Genomic DNA, 23,949 nt, shown 5'->3' on the forward strand with positions numbered 1-23,949 from the left:
TTTTTAAAAAGTGTAAATACTCCTCATCATTTTCTTCACCTTTAAGAGCTTCTCAATGATAGACGCCTCTGAACAGGGCTCTAACAATTTGATTAGATAAAGCCTTGTGGTCAAATAATGTCATCAGGAGAGTATGCTATTTATCATGCTAGCTAAATTATAAGTGCTCCTTTAACATTAAACTCAACAAAAAATTACAAGTATCATCAGTAACAGACTTCAACTACATAATTTACAAATTTAAAAACAAGGTTTACATTCATCTAATCCTCAAAATTGTTTAAAAAAATTCTTCACATACATGAAAACAGTCGATTTCTAAGCAAGTTAATATTATCACATCAGGAACTAGAAAATACTAAGAATAACCTAGGACATTCAAGCAATTAGTTACTTTATTTCACTGTTTGATTAAAGGAAACTAGCCATATGTATAGATCTTTATATCACTGCTTCCTTAATAACTAGCAGAATGCTACGCCTCTAAACACAAAATTCAAATATTATTTATAGTTCCAAATGCCATTTCTCTATACAGCATGTCTGATTCCAATGAAAAGATCAGAGTCCTCAGAAAGACGTATTGCAAACAAAAAAGTCCTTAAGGCAGTGGAAAGTCAGGCCAGGAGTGACAGAGATGGGAGATCGGGCATAGTCTCCTCAGAGAGAAAGAGGAAAACCACATGGCCCTGCTGAAATGCCGAGTTAATTCTCTCTCTTATCTGAGCATCACATATTACATCTTTAAAACGGTTTCAACTAGAAGATTGCTTCTTTAGGTGAGACCCTCTTTTAGGAAACACAAACACTCTCAAAGTGCAAGGCGGAAACACCATAAAAAACTTAATCACCTACCATTTTCTTTGCACTCTTCGGGAGGTTTAGCCTTTTTCGCAAGTCGTGGATCCAGCCATGATGTTGTCTTTGTGTTATGGCTGAAAAGAAAAGAGATCACTCTGAAAAGACACATACTAAAAGGAATCAAGTTTATTCCTTAAGAAAAAAAAAGGAGAGGGGTTAGTCCAACAAAATTGCAATCGATACACTTAATTTGCTTACTGGTTCTAAGTAGCCCTGAAGGAGGTGTAAGAGTAATTGTGCAAGGCAGCTGTAAATTTGGCAACCTCAGCTCCCTGTCCTCAAAGCAGCTATTTTTATTAAAATCAACTAGAATGTTGCCAAGTTAACCTCATTGAAAATGCAGAACTCATCCAGAGCAAAAGGAATTTATTACAAATACAGGATTCTCCAGTTGGAAGAGCACAGTTTGCAGGCTCTGATACTGTTTCCTGAGTTTTGCAAAAGAATTATTTTCATTTTAAACCTGCTCTTTTCATAAATAGTTGTTTTGTTCCTCTACAGAGCTGGCAGAGGCAGCAGAAAAGTGATGCAAATTATAGCATGTTCTTGGGATTCCTACATTTTCTCAAAAAGTGATTAATAGCAATTTCATTAACCTACATTTAGCTGTCTCCCATCTAAATACTTTCCATCCAGCTAGAAAGGTAGGGGATAAAAATGTCTGTATTCTAATGTTTCTGGAATGGAATTTCTGGGAATTAATGATAATTTTTAATGACATTTTTGTTTCGAAAAAAATGTTTTGTGGAGAGTCTTTTGCCAGAAATTAAAAAAGTAAAAGACAGATGTTCTTAGAGCGGTGTTTCTCAAAGAGGTCCTGGAATCACCTGCATTGGAATCACCCGGTGGACTTATTAACAATGCATATTCTGTGTCCTCATAGAACTACCAAATCAGAATCTTTGAGGTGGGGCCACAATGTCTCCACTGCTGGCAAACACTCCAGGTGATTCTTATGCACACTTTAATTCAAGAACCACTCAATGACTCGTAAATGTACACTGGAGCTAAAATCTTTACTGTGAATAGCTGTCTCAAGTGACCTCATCTACCAATGGACAAATTATCAAGAATGTGACATTTGTGAGGGCTTCAAAAAAAAGAATGAGTTACAGGTGTGGAAAAGTGTGAGGTTTATATATGGAAGAGTCAGAAGGTCAATGAATGGAACATGAAATGGAAAAGTGGAAAACATGTTGGAAATACAAATTAAAGACAGATATTAGGGATATTTGACCAGAATTGTAAGGAAGTTAAAATGATAATGATGATAGCAATTTCACATGCATTTTCTCTGTCTTTAATGAAATTTAACTGTATTTTATTGTGTCAGAGCCACAAGGGTTGGCTAGATAATCTGATGAATCAATCTGCATTTAGTGCAAAGGTCAGAAAATTCTCCCAGGCAGCATTTTTGATAGCAAACTTCTGGAGACTAAGTGCCTGCCTAATGGAGGAAATTTCAAGGCAGGAAGGAGGAAGGATGGAGTCAAGATGGGCAGCGGGGAAAAGATTCCAAGGTGTTAAAGCATTCTTCAAATAACATTTTCTGGATGATCATCCCATCTGCCTATCTGTAGAGCCATCCCTGAATTGAGAACTGAAACATTAAAATCCTTGGATTATGATGTTTCTGCTCCTGAAGAAGATTCCCTTTTATTTCTGACTTTCATGTGGGGGAAAGAGAAAATACTCTCCATCACTTTCTTCACATTTAGGAACTCCTCAATGATTGATCTCTCTGAGCAGGGCTCTAATAATGTGATAAGATAAAGCCTGTGAATTTGCTCAAATTAGAGATTATCAGGAGAGTATGCTAGCTTTTATTTCCCTCCAATTTGACATTTGCAAAATCTGATGGTGGTTCACTATCAAGTTTCAGAAGGATGTAAAGTACTATAGACACTTCCATCTCATTCTGGTCCTCATTTGTAGTCATGTCAATATCATCTAGTCTTTTCCTATGAACTAAAGACTTGACGTCATGGATGGAATGGGGGTTATGATTATCTCGATGTGAGGAGAGCTGTGCTGAGTTCATTGTCTCATGCTCCTATTTTGAAAAAAAGGTCATTTAAAAAATGCTCTTTATAGACATGGCTCAGCTCAAAATGTGTGTTTGTGTATTTGAGTGCGTGTTGATGTCTATGTTTTTATGTGCTAGGGAGAAATGCTGGGAAGCAGGCAAGGAAAATAAATTTTCCTTCTGTTTACTCACACCTGCTTCTTCCAAATCCTTACCCCATTTTGGAGAAAAGTCATTTCTAGGTCTCTAAGACACACTCACAAAAGCAAACACATCTATGGATAAGTATTAAGGGCCAATTACTAAGCCACTGCAGGCTGTCAAATTACCATTTCTATATCACACCACCATGGGTCTCAAATACTGGCTAATTTAGTAGAGAACTGTGAATTTCCTAGCTTTCCTGAGTTTATATAAAGCATTTCATTACAGGATGATTTTTTTTTAGGTTGAACTAGCATTAACGGTATGTCACTTTAATACATTTTGACAGATTGAGTCTCTTATAGTTAACAGCATTTTTAGCTGACTCTCTGAAATGATTTTGAAAGAAATGTGGGTAGTAGTTACCTCCAGTAATTGTCTTAAACATCACATGAAGATACAGCACAGTATTTTTCAATAGTGGCTCTTGCCAGCCTTATAATTTGCATGCTTCTTCAAGATACCTTACACAGGGGATATTTTTAATGCATTTGGGAGACAACAGACCAAGTAGCTTTTCCACTTCCCTTAAATTATATATATATATATATATATATATATATATATTTTTTTTTTTGTGAGGAGATCAACCCTGTGCTAACATCCGCCAATCCTCCTCTTTTTTTGCTGAGGAAGACGGCCCTGGGCTAACATCTGTGCCCATCTTCCTCCACTTTATATGGGACGCCGCCACAGCATGGCCTGCCAAGCAGTGCGTCGGTGCGCGCCCGGGATCCGAACCAGCGAACCCCGGGCCGCCGCAGCGGAGCGCGCGCACTTAACCGCTTGTGCCACCGGGCCGGCCCTAAATTATATATTTTTAAATCTCAACAATTCCATTTGAAAATAGGATTAAAGATTGGGCAGGAAACTGTGTACAAAATGGGAGCATTGAGGGATTTTTCGCAATCTGCATCCTATGTTTTCTCAAGAGTGAGGATGTGATTTCCTTTCACTTTCATTGCTAGAGTAGATTCAGATGCAGGTCATCAGTTTTCTGCATTGATTCAAGTTTGTGGAGCCCAAATGACAGGAAGGTAAGATGCTAATGTTATATAATCTTATATTTCAATACTAGTTTCTTCAAAAGAGACACAAACACATATATAGGCTGCATTTGCAAAGAAACTTTTTCTAGTTGGGTAACGGAACAAATATTTTCTAGGAACTTTGAATCATAGTAATATATTACTCTATATTTCTATGGATGAAGTTAATGGGATGATCATGAAAAGTGAGAAATCAAGTGAAGTCAGTAGCTATTCAAGTTCAATCAATGTCATGTTAAAAAATCCAGATGAAAGCCTTAAAAAATGGTTTATCCAAAACTCTTCTCTGATGTTAAACTATATACTGAGTCTATCTGGAGAACTGGAACAAACCCAAAGTGAAATTTCATTCAACTCTACAATTCTAGCTTAAATTCATATCAGAATGGTCTTAAAGACATGTGATAGGCTGACTTGTAATGAATCAGAAATTTCTGCATATTTTGTAAGTTTAACCTTTGTCAAACTGACAAAAGCAGCAGGTTAAACAACATCTTATCTTCTGAGGAGACTTTCTTCTCACAGAGAAAATGCTTCACTTCAACAGGAAAAGCTGCTGATATTATGGCATACCATTGCACTGTCTCGTAACATTCCCTGATGGTCCACTTGGTCAGGGACTGCACTAGAATCTTCACACGCAGCACCTCATTTAATGCTCATGAGCGTTTGTGCCTAGTGTTTTTAACTCATTTTATAGATCGAGAAACAAAGGTTGAGAGAAGCTGGCTATCTTGCCCAAGGTTACACAGCTAGTGTGTGAAAGGAAAGGAGCTAGAATTAAACCCAGATAGATCTGATTCCCAAGTCTAACGTTTTTTATAATCTGAAACCAGAGGCATACTAAACCTAACACTTTGCTTGTTATACGGAGGTGCTTTATCTCACTCCCTCAGAGGGTAACCAAGGATCTTTCTCCCAGCTACTTTGATAGTTTAGAAACCGAGACCTTTATTTCTTGTGTGAGGATAGTAATCACTACTTAAATTCCTTTGTGTTGAACGCCTTGTACTTAGTAGGCGCTACATTAAATTGCGTGTGCACAGAGATGAAAGAGAGAACATGGTGACTGAGGAGGCACAGATAATACAACTGGAAACATCTCCTTATAAACTTGAATTCTCTATTCAAACCACTTTCAAATCAAATTTTCTTCATTCCAATCTGAATATTCTTCCAGAATAAAGTCTTATAAATTCTGACTTATAGGATCTACATATAAATGTTAGGTCTTAGAAGCTATACTAAAGAATTACATTAATAAAAATGCTATCAAATGGATGGAGTATTTATTAGGAGCAAAATTTAAAATTTTCATATAGATCATGCCATTCTCTACCCTCCATTCTATTTTTTCATTTGCTCTATGTTTTCCCAGTCAGGGTACAAAACCCTTACCAGTTTCTTAGGTATACAGTCATGCACCACATAATGATGTTTTGGTCAACAACAAGGAACCACATATATGACAGTGGCCCCATAAGATTAGTGCCATATAGCCTAGGTGTGTAGTTGGCAATAACATCTAGGTTTGTGTAAGCACTGTAGGGAAGTGAGAAATTTTCCTCTACCCTTCTAGATTCTTCTGGCTGGTTTAAGAATTAAATTGACATGAGATAGATTAACGGGAAAAAAACAAAAGTTTAATGACATATATACATGGGAGAAACCCAGGAAAACTGAGTAACTCACCAAAATGGCCCAAGACCTCACCTTAAATACCATCCTCAGCTAAAGACAAAAGAAGATATTGGGGGTGGGGAGAGTCAGGGATTTCAAAGGGAAGGAAAGCAATTCACAGGTGAAAAGGAGCAAACATTTGGCAAACAAGTGTTTGGCCACACAGAAACAGAAGAACACAGAAAGGAACCCAACAAACAGGCTTTTCTAGGTTCCTCCCTGTCTACCACCTAGTTCATGTTATGCTAAGGTCATAGCTCGCTTCCTGAGACAGGTTTTTAAAAATGTGAATTCTGGGGCCGGCCTGGTGGCATAGTGGTTGGGTTCACATGCTCTACTTCAGCGGCCAGGGGTTCTCGGGTTCAGATCCCGAGCGTGGACCTAAGCACTGCTTATCCAGCCATGCTGTGGCAGGCATCCGACATAGAAAGTAGAGGAAAATGGCCACGGATATTAGCCCAGGGCCAATCTTCCTCAGCGAAAAGAGGAGGACTGGCCACAGATGTTAGCTCAGGGCTAATCTTCTTCACCAAAAAAAACCAAAAAACAAAAAAACAAAACCTGAATTCTTTTAGGCAGTTAAGGGCGAGATAACGAGAAAAACTTTCTGAGGCTTTTGTTTCTTAAAAATGATCAGCCTAAAATAATCTTCATATTAAAGAGACACATTTTGGGGTGGCAAATGTATTCCCCTTCAGCATACTCTATGATGTTCACATGATGGCAAAATCCCCTAACAATGCATTTCTCAGAATGTGTCCCCCTCATTAAGCAACGCATGACTGTACATAAGTGGATCCTCGAGGGTGACCCCATTCAAACCTAATTTTAAGACATGTCCTCCTTTCCTTCCTCTTTTCTTTCTGTTTCCTTTTCCTTTTTTCTCTCCTACCTTTATATTGCCACACAGATCAAAATAACGTCTTCACTATTGAACAAATATTGGATGATATTTCATCAACTGAAATTTTATTGGAATTTTAGTGGAATAAGAAGTATGTTACCCTTTCCTTTGCTTCATTTTCTCTAAAAAATAGTAAAATATTTAAAATAATGATAAATGCATTGAATTTAAAAAGTCCTCCTAAAAAGCCAATTCTGAATCTCAATCTTCAACTGGTAGTTAAATTGTACTTTCATCCTTGGAAATACTACACCAGAAGAATAAGATACTGAAGTCAATGATATTTTGCTGCATGAAACATAATCTTTTGAACAAGTTAAACAAGGTCCAGGTAAATACTGTAGAGTCTATTGAGCAATTCAAGATGTGTGTGGATGTTAAAGTTTCAATAGTTGTAGTTATATAGGTTCAGGGACAATAATAACATAGATATCATTGACTGTATTTTGTGTATTTTTAAAAATAAACACTCATTTTTAAAGGTATACAAATTGATTACATTTTATATTTTAGTCAATAAAATCCTCAAGATAGCTATATCATTTTCCAGAAGACTTTCTCTTCTCTCTATCTCATCATTCCAAAAAGAACTATTTAAGGCAATGATTGGATATATCTAACTGATGATGAACAATGGAAGTTTTTTCATTCAAGACTCCATTTTTCATAGTTTTACTATTTTTTCTATTTATACATTGGTAATCCACATAAAAAGTTATTGTCAATGACCTCTATAGTGATTATTTGTTTCCTAAATAATATTCCTAAAACTTTTGTTAAGCATATAAATATGTGAGTTTGCCATCAGATTATCTTTCATATGTTTAGAAAGCATTTCTAAAAAGGTTTTATTATAAATATTGTTTTGGATATTGTGGGTGTGTGTTGCATACTGTTTTGTCTAAAACACTTATTTTCTGTCTGGGGATTGCACCAGAATCTTGTGCAGGCACAAGAAAAAAATATGAAAAAATATTCAATATATCTACCATTTCTGTAATACAAATTAAAGAGAGTAAGCATAGACCAGATTTTGTGACTAGCAGGATGCTGAGCCTAGAATGAGAAAGCATTATGCTAGTGTTGCTTCATAACAAAAAACTGATGTTACTTTTCTCTCCAATAAATTTCCCAAGTATTTTGTCTTCTATTTAATAAATGAAAGTTTTAAATTTGTTTGAAATGGTAATTTGTGATTTACTTAAAACTTGAGGAGTTACAGAAGTAACAACATAAGAAGAAACAGATTAATTGTGTGTCTTGTTTATAATTTAAAAGCAAATTCAGCCCTGCAAAAATTTAGGACACCATGTACAGCCATGACATTTTTCACAGATGTGATTTTCAGTTTCAAAAGCCTGCTTTTAAAAATCTATTATCTAAGATGACACAGCGTTCAGTGCCATTCAGGAGGATGGTAATAAACAAATAGGTTCTTGTTGTCGTTTTGTTTTTTGCCAAAGCAATAGCAGTCTCTTTTATGTCACTAACTAAACTGATTCCCCAACAAAGAAGTAATTTAATGGGATTCCTAAAGCATGTCAATCCAGATTAACCCTGTGGCAGCTCTTCTTTATGGAACATTTAGCCTCTGGAATGGTGAATTTCTGGCCAAGAAATTTATAAAACAAATACTGTTTGTAATATAAAGTTTTCTTTTTTATTCAGCCAATGTTTGTTTGTATATTGGAAGTAGTATGGGATAACGGCAATGGCTTTGCAGGGTGACAAAGCCAAGAGACCTTGGGAATGCTAATTTGTCCAACGGTGCCTCAGAACCTCATCTACAAAATGGGGGTATGTCAGATGCTTTATAGGGTGGTTATGATACAATACGTGTAAAGTAGCCACCACAGCAAATGGGTTAAGAGCAAGGGCCCTGGAGCCAGACTACATTCCATGCAAGTATGAATCTTGGCAGTTTTCTTGAGCACGACATTCCAGGGTTTAAAACGGTTTCTAGCACATAGCATGTGCTCAATAAATTTGTGTTGAATAAATGGAATCAAAGCATCCTGGTTTTGTCAATTCTTGGTTATACAACCACAGGCAAGCTGTTTACTTCTATAAGCCTCATTTTCCTAGAGTGAGAATCAAATGAGCACAGTGTACATGCTTAATATATTAGCTGTTATTGTTAAGTAAACTGAACACAGCCTGGAAAAAGTAGGCACTTAATATGTGGCAACTATTATTACCAATTTGAATTTGTAATTAATACACTGTCTATTTAAAAGATAATTTTAATGAAGATGATGTTATGAGTTAAGGAAACTAATGCTTTTAAACAACATTATGCATTTGAAAGTTTGAAAATTGCTAAACATGTGACATTATTAACGCTTTAAAGCATGTCTGGAAGAGTGCATTCACTCACAATTTAAAATTCTGTTGTTTAAAAACACTTTCTCAGATATTCAGCTTTTCCCATTAAATACCATTGTAAATGATAAAAGGAATCTGCTTTTATCATTCATCAAAGAAGCAGTTCTGAAGAGTGTGGGAAATATAGTAGACCCATGTGTTCAGTATTGAGAACAGCAATGAAAAAAACACTCATCTTCTAAATGCAGAACTTGTGGGGCCGGCCCCGTGGCTTAGCGGTTAAGTGTTCGCGCTCCGCTGCTGGCGGCCAGGGTTCATATCCCGGGCGCGCACCGACGCACTGCTTCTCCGGCCATGCTGAGGCTGCGTCCCACATACAGCAACTAGAAGGATGTGCAACTATGACATACAGCTATCTACTGGGGCTTTGGGGGAAAAAAAAAAAGGAGCAGGATTGGCAATAGATGTTAGCTCAGAGCCGGTCTTCCTAGCAAAAAGAGGAGGACTGGCATGGATGTTAGCTCAGGGCTGATCTTCCTCACAAAAAAAAATAATAATAAATAAATAAATAAATAAATGCAGAACTTGTAAAGTCCTGAGACATATAAATTATTTTGCAATACTGAGTAAATCAAGAACTATTTTAAAACATTATTGCATAGAAAACAAAAAAATGAAATTACTTGTTACCTTAATTAAAAACCCACAATGTTTTTATGCATATTTTTATTTTTGAAAAAGATATATTTAAATTAACATTTCAGCATAGGCAGAGTTCCTCTCTTGTATTCAGAAATATATATGTATATTTAAATTTTATACACAGAACCACAGGGTCTTTCTTCTTCATTTCACTTATTTTCTGTTTTATCATGCTCTTCATTTCACAAGAAACAGAATTCAGTAAGTTTAATGAGCGGGTGTTACCTATCAGGGGAGACTTCCGTTAGTCTAAGCGACTGTCGCAATATTTGTACCAGAAGGAAGTGCTCACTGAACTTCCTTGAAGTAAGGAAGCTCTCCTTACTTCACAGATCTCTCATTTTCCTTCTTTTCTACCTTTCCTTTTGTCTGTTTTACCTTCCTTCTAACTTACTCTACCTTTCCTTTTTGTCTTCTTTCTTTATCGCGAATTTGCTTCAGGACTGCAAACTTCTATATTACAAATAGTATTTGTTTTAGAAGTTTCTTGGCCAGAAATTCCAGGATGCATCATGGCTTAGTCCCTAAGAAAGTCCTTATTGCCCCATAATGTTCCCTCTCCTCTCCTTGTCTCCTGCTCCACCAGGTTGTTTCCAAGGGGCTTTTATGGTATAGAGTTTATTCACCGAAGAATCCATTGTGATATCAATAGCTAAGGTACACACAGATCAATAACAGCAGGTTGAAACATTGATTTTGTCAAATGTAGCTAGGAAGGGAAGGGGCATCCCAGGGCAAAGAGTGAAAGCAGCCAGGAGAAAATCAGCGAAAACTGAGAGAAAGCAAAGCAGAGTGAAAGGTAAGCAGAGGGAAAGGAAAGTGCAGCATACATTGTGATGGTGTGGAAATGAGGGACCAGATGAACAAGACACTGATCCCTCCCTGCCCTGTGATTCCTGAGCTCATTACGCTGAGTCTTGAGATTCAAAGGTAACTTTTTTGAAGGAAGAAACGATGGAGCTCAAACCAGTCCAGGACGAAGGGTGGGGTGGGGATCGCCTCCCTTCTGTGGAATACCCTCTTTCAGCAGGCCATTTGCTCCTGCCTCCCACATTACTCACCTTCCCATCACACTCTCACTTCAGCCCGAACTCCAGGCTTCTTCATGCTCCTTAGCCTCTTGATGAGTCTTCCTCAGCCTCGGCTTTCTGTCACAAATGAAACTGTCTCCTCCTTTTTGTCTTAATTTTCCAACTCAACCTGTCTCTGCTCCTAATACTATTCACTCGTGGTAATAGGAAGAAGATAAACAAACGAAACCCTCTGCTTGTCTTTCAAAAGCACTAATGATATAGCAAAACGAAAACTGAGCAGTCATTTCACAGGACTCACCAGCTAAGACCTACTTCTGTGGCAGGGTTGGGGGTCTTCTCACTATTGCTAACACACCCAGGGACTGGGTCTTTGCAGTGACAGTCCCTGTACCTGGAATGCTATATCTACATGTTACCAACTTTTCAAGTCTACGTTATGTCACCTTCGTTATGATGCCTCATTTTATTACTTAAGTCTAAGCTAAGTGCATCCTTCTCATTACAATATTCAGAAACTGTTTATTAATTGTTTATAACTATTTGTCTCTCTTCCCCAACTTGACAAAAAATTTGAGAGCAGGGAAAAAATCTTATGACTCTTTGAATGCTGACACTGGCTGACTGACTAGAATATAAATAGAATCATTGCAGTGGATTCTCTCAAGTCTTGACAGAGCCTAATCATTTACTATATACCAGGAGCACAACTTCTGTCTTCCTAAGTCCCCTTTCTCCACAATCTCAAAACCTGACACAGTTAAAAGAGGAAAGTTTATTTTATAATCAAAAAGAAAAAAAGGTTTTTACAGTTGTATTATTGGAAACATTGTAGGGAAACAGTTCTTTAATCAACTCGTCATGCTGGCTTCCTTTTATTATTTCCACATAGCCTTACTCCGCCTGTGTTATGTAATAAAACTATGTATATCATCAGTCTCCTTGTCTGAACATTAATGTGTGACCTCACATCTAGGATTTCTGTTTTGACTTCTGGTCTACAATGGTGCCATGCTGTGCTTGTCAATAATAAAATTATATTTTTAGATATAAATACTTTTGAGCATTAAAAAAAATTCTATGTGACTTTCCCTTTTCCAATCAATTGATAAAAGCTGTCTATGGGTCATTGATTATAGCAATAAGAAATAATGCAAGAGATTTTTATTCTTTTTTTAAACTTATAAGATTTGTCAAAAGGTGAATGGTTAGTAATGATTCATTTTCTGCAAAACACTGCATTTCTCATCCATGTTGGAGTCAAGCAGAACACCAAGTAATTACCTCATTATATATTCCCTTGAAACATGTATCAAAGTTTCCACTTTCATGTGAGAATTAAATATCGGCATGTGGTAACATTTCAATTTCACAACTGAGTTCTGCCTATGGAGATCTAAGTCATAAATCACTCCAGATTGGGAAAGGGAATTCAGTTCTAATATTTTTCTTGAATAATCAGAGTTTACATATTTTTATCCACCGTCAGCACTGAAAACTTCAGATTTTGTTAATTTTTCTCTTTGAGTCTTGTACAACTTTCAGAGAATAAGTGTTCTTCATTTATAATATTTTTAGTTTTTATTCTTTCTAATGAACATTTTGATTGTCTTATGCACACCAACAATTTAATTTTGTGCTAAGATCTTCAATTTAGGAATTCATTTTAAAAAGTTATTCTACTCTTAGAATATAAAGAAAAGGAAAGCTAGACAGTATTGTTAATAAAATACATTAAAAATTCAGTTTTGAAAAAAAGAAGTCCCAAAGGAAAGAAAAGATTAGATTGAGTAAATATCACCAGGAAGTTCAGGATTAGCATTTCAGTTTCCTTGGCAAGTCATAAAAATGGCACGGACCAAAGAGAATGGAATTTAATAAACAGCAGTATGATGAACTATACAAAAAAAAAAAGATTTTATTGACACCTGACCTCAGGGTCAAATGCTTCAAACATTTTCTTTTATAACCTGCAAGTATTTTGCTCTAAATAGCTGCATCGCATTAAACCACTGCACATGATGGAGGAAGTTTCCAGCAATCTGACTTAAAAGATGGGATTATCTCATTTGGATTATATGGAGGTCTTGGAATAGTAGAGTAAGCATTTCCACATGAATATGTACACTATTTCTAATTCAATAATAACACTGCAGGGAGATTTGCCTTTTTTGTCATGATTGCAATGAGTTCTACAGTGTAATTATTTAATTCATTCTTTGATTTATAGCTGTAATCTAGGATCCTTAATTGTGTCCTATCCCATTATTTTCTCACAAAGAAGGAAGCTAATACCAGAAACAAAAAAATTCAATATTTCATTTTGACCACATCTCCATTTGCTACATCCTTTATATACTGTTATGAACTTTAGAGCAATGTTCAAAGAAATGTGTGCAACTCACTCAATGAAGTAGACTTCACCCTTCTCTGTATAAGCCATTTCCCAGTTATCAGGCAATGGGTCTGATTCCTCATTCTCTTCAGGTTTAGTTGGTTTTGCATCATCCATCTGCTCCTTCAGCTCCTCAGGCTGACTGTACACTGGTGCAGGATAAGGCTGGGAGGGTGTCTCCCCTGAGGCACCTGCACTCTTGTCTTCATGTTCACTGGATTCTACAAGAGAACAAGAGCATGTGGTTAGTCACTCTAACCAGAGTAACTTCTGAATGAGTGTGGAGTACACTGCACCAGGGAATAAGCCTGATGAAGGCTAATAGGGAAAGCATAATTGCAAACAGCTCTCAAAATTATCACTAGGGCCATTTGAGTTCCCCTTTCACTCATCCTTCCTGTCTATCCTTCAATGAATTATTGCTGATTACTGAATCAGAGGACCATTTCACAACACAGGTGTGGTAGGCAGAATAATGACTTCCTAAGGATGTCCATGTCCTACCTGCTGGAACACGTAAATGTTACCTTACATGGCAAAAGAGGATTTGCAGATATGATTAAATTAAGGACCTTGAAATTAAGAGATTATCTTCAATTATTCAGGTGGGCTCATTTTAATGACAAGCGTCCTTAAAAGTATAAGAGCAAGGCAGAAGAGATTGAGAGGAAGATGTGATTACTAAAGAATGGCCAAAGAGACACACTGTTGCTGGTTTTGAAGACAGATGAAGGGGACCTACCACAAGCCAAGAAATGGAGACGGCCTCCAGAAGCTGGCAAGGCAATGGAAGGGATTCTCTCCTAGAGCTTCTGGCAAGGAACACAGTCCTGCCAACACCTGGATTTTAGCCCATTGAGACCCATGTCAGACCACTAACCTACAGAACTATAAGATAGTAAATTTGCATTGTTTTAAGCCATTAAGCTTGTGGTAATTTGTGTTACAGCAGCAATGGAAAACTAACACAACAGACCAAAAACTAAGAGATATATACCTAAGACAAAAGGCTTAGAGGACAGACCCAAGATGTAAATAGTGTGAGTTCCAGAATGAGGAAAAGGAACACACAGGGAAGAAATGATAACAAAAAATAGAGGAAAACTTACCTAGAAGAAGAAACACTGAGTATCCACATTGAAATGGTTCACTGAATCTGAGGCAGGATTAACCAAGCACATACACCCGTAAACACATCTAGATGAGATTTTCAAACTGCAATGTTAAAAAGCAACTTTAATGCCCTGCCCTGTGGCTGAGTGGTTCAAGTTCCACTTGCTCCACTTCAGATCTCGGGCATGGACCTACTCCACTTGCCGGCCATGCTGTGGCAGCAACCCACATATAAAGTAGATGAAGACTGGCAACAAATCTGTGATACTCAAAGCTCAAAGACAGTAAGGTAACATCTGTAGTAACTTGAGAAAAAAAGTACAGCAAGCCAAGAACTTAACTCTGCCAAAAATTATTCATCAATCCAGGCAAAAGAAAGTCACTTTTAAACATGCAAAAGTTCTGAATGCACACTACCCATGTATCCTACCTGAGGAGAACATTTGAGGTATTTTATTCTAACCATACCATGATGATTGCATCAGAGTAGAGATCTCAAAATAGAGAGAGAAAAAGAGAAAGAAAAATTAAGAAGAAATAAATTCTGCATAGTATAGTTAAACATAAATAGAGGATGATCACATTTCTGGAAATTTGTAGTCTGTGTTAAAGACAGATTCTTGAAAGAGAAGAAAAATATTATATGGAAAACCTATTACCAGCATGGGTTTTAAACCTTATATTGGGAAAGCTCTGGTTCCAAAGGGTGGAGAAAGGGTAGGGAAATAAAGACATTCTAAATATCTTGTCAGGGGGTACATTAGAGAGTGGGTAAACAAGATAGTTTTAAAGGCAATATATTCGTGGGATGAGATTACTGGGCAAGTATTTTGGTCAAGGTGTAGACTTAACACATAATGGGAGTTTTTTTTTATTTTTTGCTGAGGAAGATTCACCCTGAGCTAACATCTATTGCCAACCTCCCCCTTTTTTTTGCTTGAGGAAGATTAGCCCTGAGCTAATATCTGTGTCAATCTTCCTCTATTTTGTATATGGGATGTTGCCACAGCATGGCTTGATGAGTCATGTAGGTCTGTGCCCGGGATCTGAACCCGTGAACCTGGGCCACCGAAACAGAGTACGCCAAACACAGCCACCACACTATGGGGCCAGACCTATAATGGGTTATTTTTGAAATATCCCCTAATGTATATTCTCTTTGAGCTATTCAGGTCTTTTTCCTTCCCATTTAGCTTTTCTGCCATTAAAGACAGACCATGAGTCTTATTTGTCAGGGAAGAGTAGAAAAGGTACCATCTAGAAAAAGAAACATTCTTGGGGTAAACAAGAAGAAAGATATAATGTAGAGGAATTTCCTACAAGGTAAGGTGGTGGCTTCGAGAGAGATTCAAAGGGAAAATCTTTAGATTTAAGAAACTTCCTGGTTCCTTCAGGGATTCAACAGCACCGTCTTTTAGGTTTTGGTCTGGGGTGTGGCACAGTGGTGGGATGAAGAGGGAAATCACAGGAAAGGTCAAGGGAGCCAAAAGCAGAGGAGGCCTGTGAACTACCTTAGTTTAGAACTTTGGGAGGAATGTTTTCCAGAATGGCTCCAAATCTCCCCTGGGAGGTCACAGCAGAGAAATGTGGAGTGAAAACATTTGGTAAATACTACCCCCAAGATTTCCTTGTGGCATGGACCTCATCCAGAAGTCAAGTATGCTCCAGTGGGAGACTCGGAAAGTAGCTAAGAGGAGAGAACCACTCGGCCTTCAGTGAGGATCACTATGGCTTCCTCATGGCAGAAGGTGAGGTGGGGACAGCTTAACCCAGAAACTGGAAGGAGAGCACTATTGATATGCAATGTCAATGTGAGGATAAGGCAGCCATCTTGGAAATATGAAATTCTCCAATCATTTGGGAATATAATCAAAAGCTATTAACATTAAAAAATATACATATACAGGGCCGGCCCCGTGGCTTAGCGGTTAAGTGTGCACGCTCTGCTACTGGTGGCCTGGGTTTGGATCCCGGGTGCGCACCGATGCACCGCTTCTCCGTCCATGCTGAGGCCACATCCCACATACAGCAACTAGAAGGATGTGCAACTATGACATACAACTATCTACTGGGGCTTTGGGGAAAAAAAAAGGAGGAGGATTGGCAATAGATGTTAGCTCAGAGCCGGTCTTCCCCAGCAAAAAGAGGAGAATTAGCACGGATGTTAGCTCGGGGCTGATCTTCCTCACAAAATATACATATATACATATATATATACACACACATATATATATATATACACACACACACATACACACACACAGACATATACAAATACACATATACTTTGACTCAGTAATCCCACTTTGTGAATATATCTTCTAGAAATAAAGGTGGTGGTATGTAAGGATACCTATATAATAATATTTATTGCAGCATTGTTTGTAGTAGCAAAGCCCTGGAAATGATTAGAATTCCTATCAATGAGAATATGATTAAATAAATTGTGGTTATCATTACCATGGAAAACTACATAGTGTAAAAACAATGAATTAGATCTGTATATATTGACCTGGAAAAGGTGCTGCAGATTACTATTCAAAGAGTAATCCAAGTTGCAGAGTAACATATATTGTTAATCCTATTTTTTTAAATAAGCAAACACTAAGCTAGATATATGCATATAATTTTGTATATAACTATATGAGCATGAAAACAGGATGGAAAGATGTACAACAGATTGTCAACTTTGATTACCTAAGGATAGTAAATCTGGATAAGGGTGGGAGAAGTTTTCTTTACATATCTTTGCATTCATTGACTATTATTTTTTATAACTTTAAAGATTAACAAAGATGATTTTAAATGAGTAAATTAAAGTAGCATGTCATCTTTGTCTCAATCAACTGATTGGATCAATTTTTCCCCATATACACCAATCTCAGAGAGCAATATTAAAGCATCTTGAGGAATTAGGAAGCACAAGAACACTTTACAAGATTTCATCGTTTTGCCTTTAACAAGAAGACTTTATGAATATAATACGGCCTTTTGTGACGTAGTCTCCCGGCTGATTCCTCACACAGATTTGACATTTGTAAACTGTGTAAGAAAGAAGTGAGAGAAGGTACCACTGCTCTCTTTAGATTCTCTTTGCTGCACTTTATTACAACATGTAATTACCAATACATGAAACACACTATTCTCAGGTATTTCCAAATGTCATGTTGCATTTGAAAAGTTAGAATGCAAGGTCAGTCTCTGAATATATTCATTTATTCAATATTCACTTAATCAATATTTATTAAGCACTCAATTGGTGTCAAGGCAAAAGAGTGAACAAGAGAGGCATGATCCCTGCTCTTGTGGAACTCAAAATATGTCAAGAGGTGTAGTCTTCAAACAATTTTAAGTGTGATGAAGGCTACCGAAGGGAAAGATGAGATCTTACGCATAAGAATTCACCTAATCTCATATTAAGAGTCAAGGAAAGCCTTTTTTCCAGTGTGCTATCAAATCTGAGACTTGAAAAAGGAGTCAAGAGACTTTTTTCAGAGGAAGGTAAGGCAGAAAGAAATAGATGAACAAGGACTGAGTTAGATAAGGCCTTAGAAGGCATGCTCAAGATTTGGGACCAGAGCAATGAGAAGGTACTGATGTGTCTTAATCCAGGGGATGACACAATTAGATTTTCATCTTCCACAAACATCCCCTTAACTATTCTGGGGGTTTGAGGATGGCAAGATTAGATATTTACAGACCAGTGGGGAGTTATTTTTGTGTTCCAGACAAGAGATGACGGTGGCATGGGCATGGAAAGAAGTGGACTGAAAAAATATTTAGAGAGTAGATTTGGGAGGATTTTCAAAAAAATCTGGACATGGGGCTGGCCCCACGGTGTTGCAGTTAAGTGCATGCGCTCTGCTGCTGGCGGCCTGGGTTCGGATCCCGGGCGTGCACTGACACACCGCTTGTCAGGCCATGCTGTAGCGGTGTCCCACATAAAGTGGGGAAGATCAGCATGGATGTTAGCCCAGGGCCAGTCTTCTTCAGCAAAAAGAGGAGGATCGGCATGGATGTTAGCTTAGGGCTGATCGTCCTCACACACACACAGAAAAAACAAACAAAAAAACCTGGACAGATACGGAAAAAGAAGTCATGGTAAACCTAGCGGGTGACAAAGCTATTCACTGAGATAGGAAACATGTGAGGAGGTGCAGGACTCTGTGGGGAGTCGGGGAGGCTGTGGGGATAGTTTTGAGCACACTGAGGACAGAGGCCCATGCCAAACTCACTATGGAAATGTCATGTCAGAGGGTTCTGGGCTGGAGAGAATCAACTTGAACGACAACAGCATATGGCTAGATTGTATTATAATTTAAGCCATAGAAGTAATGAAATTGCCTAGAGAGACAGTGCAGCAAAGTTCCCTAGAGCAGCTGTCTGAGGAACTCCAACATTTAACAGTCAGTGAGAGAACGGTCAGAAAAGAGCAGCCAGGGAAGTAATAGAAAAACTAGTTGATCTTCATGCCATCGAAGCCAAGCAAAGGGCAATGAGGAGGAAACACTTAACTGTGGCCAAAGGTTCTGAACAGTGCAGCAGGATAAGGACATAAAATCTAATGAAATTAATGACATGGAGGTCACTAGGGACATTAGCTACCAGTTATGGTGGTAGTTACAGTGGAGTGGTGGGTGCGGAAGACAGGTTGGAATGGATTAAAGAATGAATGAAAAGAAAATATAGAATATGCTCACAGAGAATTCACTCAAGAAGCTTAGCTATGAACAAATAAACTTTTTTCTTTGACTATATAATACTATTTTATTTTTAAGAGAAATGTAAGACATCTCTTAAAAAAAATCTCGTCTTTGAAGATGTCTATATTTATTGATGTGTCAGAGATTACTGAGCCAAGTTTTCCCAGTCTAACTAACTCATTTGTTTATTCATTCATTCCTTTATTCTTATTTAATTGGTCAATGATTACATTAGCAAACATGAATTTAATACCTACAGTGTGCAAGATACTGGACAAGAGCTTAATGGGGGAGAGAAAAAGAACTTTTTTATCAGGCTTTTGTGAATCAGGTGGAGAGTGAAGTAATAAGTAACACCTACCTTCTCTATCTGAGCAAAACAAGACAAAAAAATTAACTAAGATACATTGAGACCCATAATATTCCCACATTTACTATTCACAAGGCTAATCTAGGGGTGAGTTTATGGTGAGAGTCAAAGGCTTCTGGTGAAACCCAGAATCAGGCCAATGGACCCACAGGCAGCACTGAACCAGGGCAGGCTTCTCAGGCAGGGGCAGAACCTATTCCCAGAAGAGCAACACAGAGCATTGAAGAAAAAGAGGAGTTGAGCCAAGCAGGCCCAGATTATCCTGCCACTCATAAATCACTCCACCTCTTCCGGGCAGAGTAAGTCAACGGGCCAGTGGAGTGCAAATTAAGTACCCTCTTTGACATGCAAGACAACATGGGCGTGGAGAGGAAGTAACATCCCTACAAATCTGGGTAACTATATAGAGTACTATGATACTCAATGACACAAAAGAGTTGTACACAATTTTCTAGGGAGGCAATATAGCACAGGAAATAAGAGTACCCAAGACAGCTGTCTGAAGAACTCCAATATTTAACAGCCAGCGAGAGAAGGAACTGGCGTTGTATTTCCTATATTACTAGGAAAATGATATTAATTAATTAATTGAACATTTATTGAAAGCCTACTTAGTGCCAGGCACCAGGCTAGGCAGTGGGCAGTCAAGGAGAATGTGGTCCAACTGGTATGTACTAGCTTGCTAGGGCTGAAATAAAATACACAAAGTGGAAGGCTTAAACAATAGAAATTTATTGTCTCACAGTTCTGGAGACTAGAAATCCTAGATCAAGGGTTTGGCAAGGCCTTGCTCCTTCTGGAGGCACTAGGGAAGGACCTGTTCCAGGCATCTCTGCTGGATTTTGGCAGCTCCTTGGTTTGTGGCAGCATAACTCCAGTCTTCACACGGTATTCCAGCTGGGTACATGCCTGTGTTCCAATGTCCCCTTTTTACAAGGACACTAGTCATACTGGATCGGGGCTCACCCTATGCCAGTATGACCTCATCTTAACTAATTACATCTACAATGACCCTATTTCCAAAAGAAGTCACATTCTGAGATTCTGGAGGCTTGGATTTCAACATATGAATTTTTTAGGGGGGACACAATTCAACTCATTACACTGTATATTAGGCGAGTTTATCTTACAATCCACTGAACCAATATTTACCATGTTTGGGACTCTAAATTTTTGTTTCACGATACATCATAATTGTTGCCCTGCTTAGTAAGGAAAATAAAAGTTAACTTTACATTTTGGATAACGATTATTTCTTTCTTCTGTATGTGGTTTAATTTTTTTTTACATCAGATATGTTGGGTATTGTACAAATAACTGAGAAAGTACCCATTAATAACAGAATGGACTTTTTTTTTAATAGACTTTGTCTTTTAGAGCAATTTTAAGTTCATAGCAAAATTAAGAGAAAAGTACAGAGCTTTTCCATATACTCCCTGCCCCCACACATACATAGCCTCCCCCATTACTAATATCCTCCACCAGAGTGGTACATTTGTTACAACCGAAGAATCTGCATTGACACATCATTATCACCCCAAGTCCATAGTTTACATTAGGGTTCATTCTTGGTGATGTATATTTTATGGGTTTGGACAAATGTATAATGACATGTATCCACCGTTATAGTATCACATAGAGTGGTTTCACTGCCCTAAAAATCCTCTGTGCTCTGCCTATTCACCCTTTTCTCCCCTCTAACTCCTGGCAACCATTGATGTTTTCACTGTCTCCATAGTTTTGTCTTTTCCAGAATGTCATATAGTACAGAGCCTTTTCATATTGGCTTCTTTCACTTAGTAATATGCATTTAAGTTTACTTGATATCTTTTAATGGCGTTATACCTCATTTCTTTTTAGCACTGAATAATAGTCCATGGTCTGGATGTACCACCAGAACAGACTTTTAGTAATAAAGGATGGGAAAGAAGAGATCTTATGTGCCAACCCAGGGTGTATGCATAGTCATTCCTGCTAGTGCCCCCCTCCTCCCTTGGAGTTCAGCTCAGAAATATATGTGAGCAAATGTGCCTTCACGCAAATCTCATATATGTCAGACCTGTGGTTTGAGAAGTCCTAGACTATTTGAATTCTGACAAAGGAGAAGGAGCCAAATAACCCACATATGCTTTACTTTTACACTGGTGTGAAGCTATTTCCTGATTAGGAAGAGGTCAGGTAGAACTGTCCTTTTTGTCTTCCAAGACACATTTCTCAGCATGCTTTTACTGTTAAATCTAAACATGATTTTTTTTGGATATGTAAATGTAATTTTTCCCTAAGATGCTTGCTGCTGAAGTGAACAGACGCTATCAAACACTGGCACTTTTTGAGCATTCCATTTTGCATTTCTAGGTCACTTAGATGCCTTGCAAACCAGCGCAAGGTTTTTTTGCACTAACAGTGGAAACAAAGAATGTTTCAACAAAGAAGGAACACCTCTTTTTAAGAATGGTAATGATGAAAAAATTTTCCCTTTGCCCAGGACTGTGGAATTTCATAGAAATTCTACAGAAACATTGGGACACAAAACAGACATTGATAATATACGGTCTTAACAAACAATAACCTAAAAAACCATAGTTTATGTACACTTTTACTGCTGTGAAGAATTAAGAAATCTAATTTCTTTCATCTTTCCTACCCTAATGGTTTCGTTGGATTCAGCAAATGATTTCTTCCTTCTCATGAGAAAATCAGAGGAGCTAAAAGATCTGTACATAGCACAGGGACTGAAAGCCATTTAACTGGGAGAGAGTTAACTGTATGCATTTTTGCACTCACTCCAGTCCACATAAATTCCATAGCTCTGGTCCAGTCTCAGGTTTTAATTTTACACTAATGTGTATAGTAGCCATTCCATTTGCTTCTGTGTTTATTGCCCACCAGTGTCTAACACATTGCCTTTTGGATGCAAGACTGAGGATAAATCAGAATGCCATGGTTTTGAATGCCCCCACCCGGTTTTATTCAAGAATAATCAGAAACCAAGATAAAACCATTTCAAGAAGAAGATTGCCTATTTTATACCTTATCCATATTTTCATTGGACATCGTCTATGCATATAGTTACTGTTCAGCTCTCTGTAATTGCTATCCTTTGAAATGAGGGAAAATAATATTTTTAAGCTAGATAGGAAATTGTTGATTTTATTTCTTTGAACAGTCATAAAATTTGAATTTCAAAAATTCATTTTACCCCATGACAGAGCTCTGTGATTTATATTTCTAATGGCTATGTGACAAATTGTAATAAATCTAACAATTTTTTCTTCTGTCTTCATATTATTTCTTGGGAAATAAGCCTGGCTAGAAAACATTTAAGGAGAGAAAAAGATTGAGGAACATATTGATAAGTAATAGAAAAAATTTGAGAATTTGAAAACTTTTTTTGCTTTTTGTTTAGCAAGTCTCAGATAGCAACAAGCATGCTCCACAAGAAGCAGTAGAACGTAATTGCTAAGGCTGGTGTCGAGCCGCCTGGTTTGAATCTGTCTTTTCCAGTGTGATGTTGAGCAAGTTATTTAACCACTCTGTGCATGCCTCAACTTCCTTAACTGTACAACAGGGACAACAACACTACCCACCTATCAGGATTAGATGTGACATGTATTTAAATTGCTTAGAAGAGTAAACTACTAGACACAGTAGGTGTTCGGTAAATGTTACATACTATTATCAGTGAGTCCTACTACTTAGAACACTAAATAAATTGCGTGGTTAAATCAATCAAGCAACTTAGATGGTTTCGCCCTACAGAAACAGGAAGTGTGGTCGATTTTATACGATTTTTAAGATTTGCATAAATTGAGTTTTTCTTCCTCAGTTGAGACATGCTGTGGGGGTAAGTGATTTAAAGGAGAAAAAATAGTCCTCAAAAACCACACATTTTTTCCAAGTTCTGTATTATTTCCCATAGAATTTTACATTTTATTTTGCTGGGCGTCAGGGGCTGCTACTGAGCTATGAACGTGCATCACTTTGGCACCGTGGAGGGTACTGATTTAAAGCAGAGTCAGAGACGTGGCTCCACAATTTCATATTAGCTCAAGGCTTAGTCTCCTTATAGCTCCCCAGGGCAAGCTTGGCTTTCAAGTCTGCGTACAACAGATGGCTCCACACTCCAGTTTCTGTTCATCAGTGGTAGTGACCACAGCAGTGGAAGTGGTGGGGCTTGAAGGTTTCCCTTGCTTTCTTGCAAACTCAGCAATCTCATCAAAAAGTATGTTAGTTATATTGATCCCAGGTCTTACTGTACTGTAGTGGGGCCAGGGTGGGGGGGGACTGTCAGAGCATATTTGTTTTATTGCTAGAAGCTGAAGTACTTAGTTAGAATTTGAACCACAGGCTCTTGTAAATGAATGAATACCTCAGGGTTGATTCTTGGACAAGAGAAAATTACCATTGTAATTGATTTTTTATTACAGCCACATTATAGATTATACCCTATAGTGAAAAGTGGAGGACATTCTCTCTTCAGAAAGAAAGCATTATGTAGTGGCCACCTGCATTCTACACAGCCAGTTGATTGAAAGAAGTCAAGATTATAGCCTATTGCTCAAAGAGTGCTTTTATCAATTTTCCTT

At 37.7% G+C, this 23,949-nt stretch overlaps 1 protein-coding gene across 1 annotated transcript in view; it reads right to left on the reverse strand.

The window, feature by feature from the left end:
* MAGI2 (membrane associated guanylate kinase, WW and PDZ domain containing 2) overlaps window positions 1-23,949 on the reverse strand; it is a 989,343-nt gene that overhangs the window by 448,582 nt on the left and 516,812 nt on the right. The window contains exons 5-6 of the mRNA XM_058524198.1: window positions 13,188-13,398; window positions 856-935 (exon numbers count right to left, since the gene is read on the reverse strand). Of these exons, the coding sequence (XP_058380181.1) occupies window positions 856-935; window positions 13,188-13,398 (291 nt within the window). The remainder of the gene's footprint in view (window positions 1-855; window positions 936-13,187; window positions 13,399-23,949) is intronic.

Source organism: Diceros bicornis, chromosome 3, assembly GCF_020826845.1.
Source record: "Diceros bicornis minor isolate mBicDic1 chromosome 3, mDicBic1.mat.cur, whole genome shotgun sequence".
Classification (NCBI taxonomy): domain Eukaryota; kingdom Metazoa; phylum Chordata; class Mammalia; order Perissodactyla; family Rhinocerotidae; genus Diceros; species Diceros bicornis.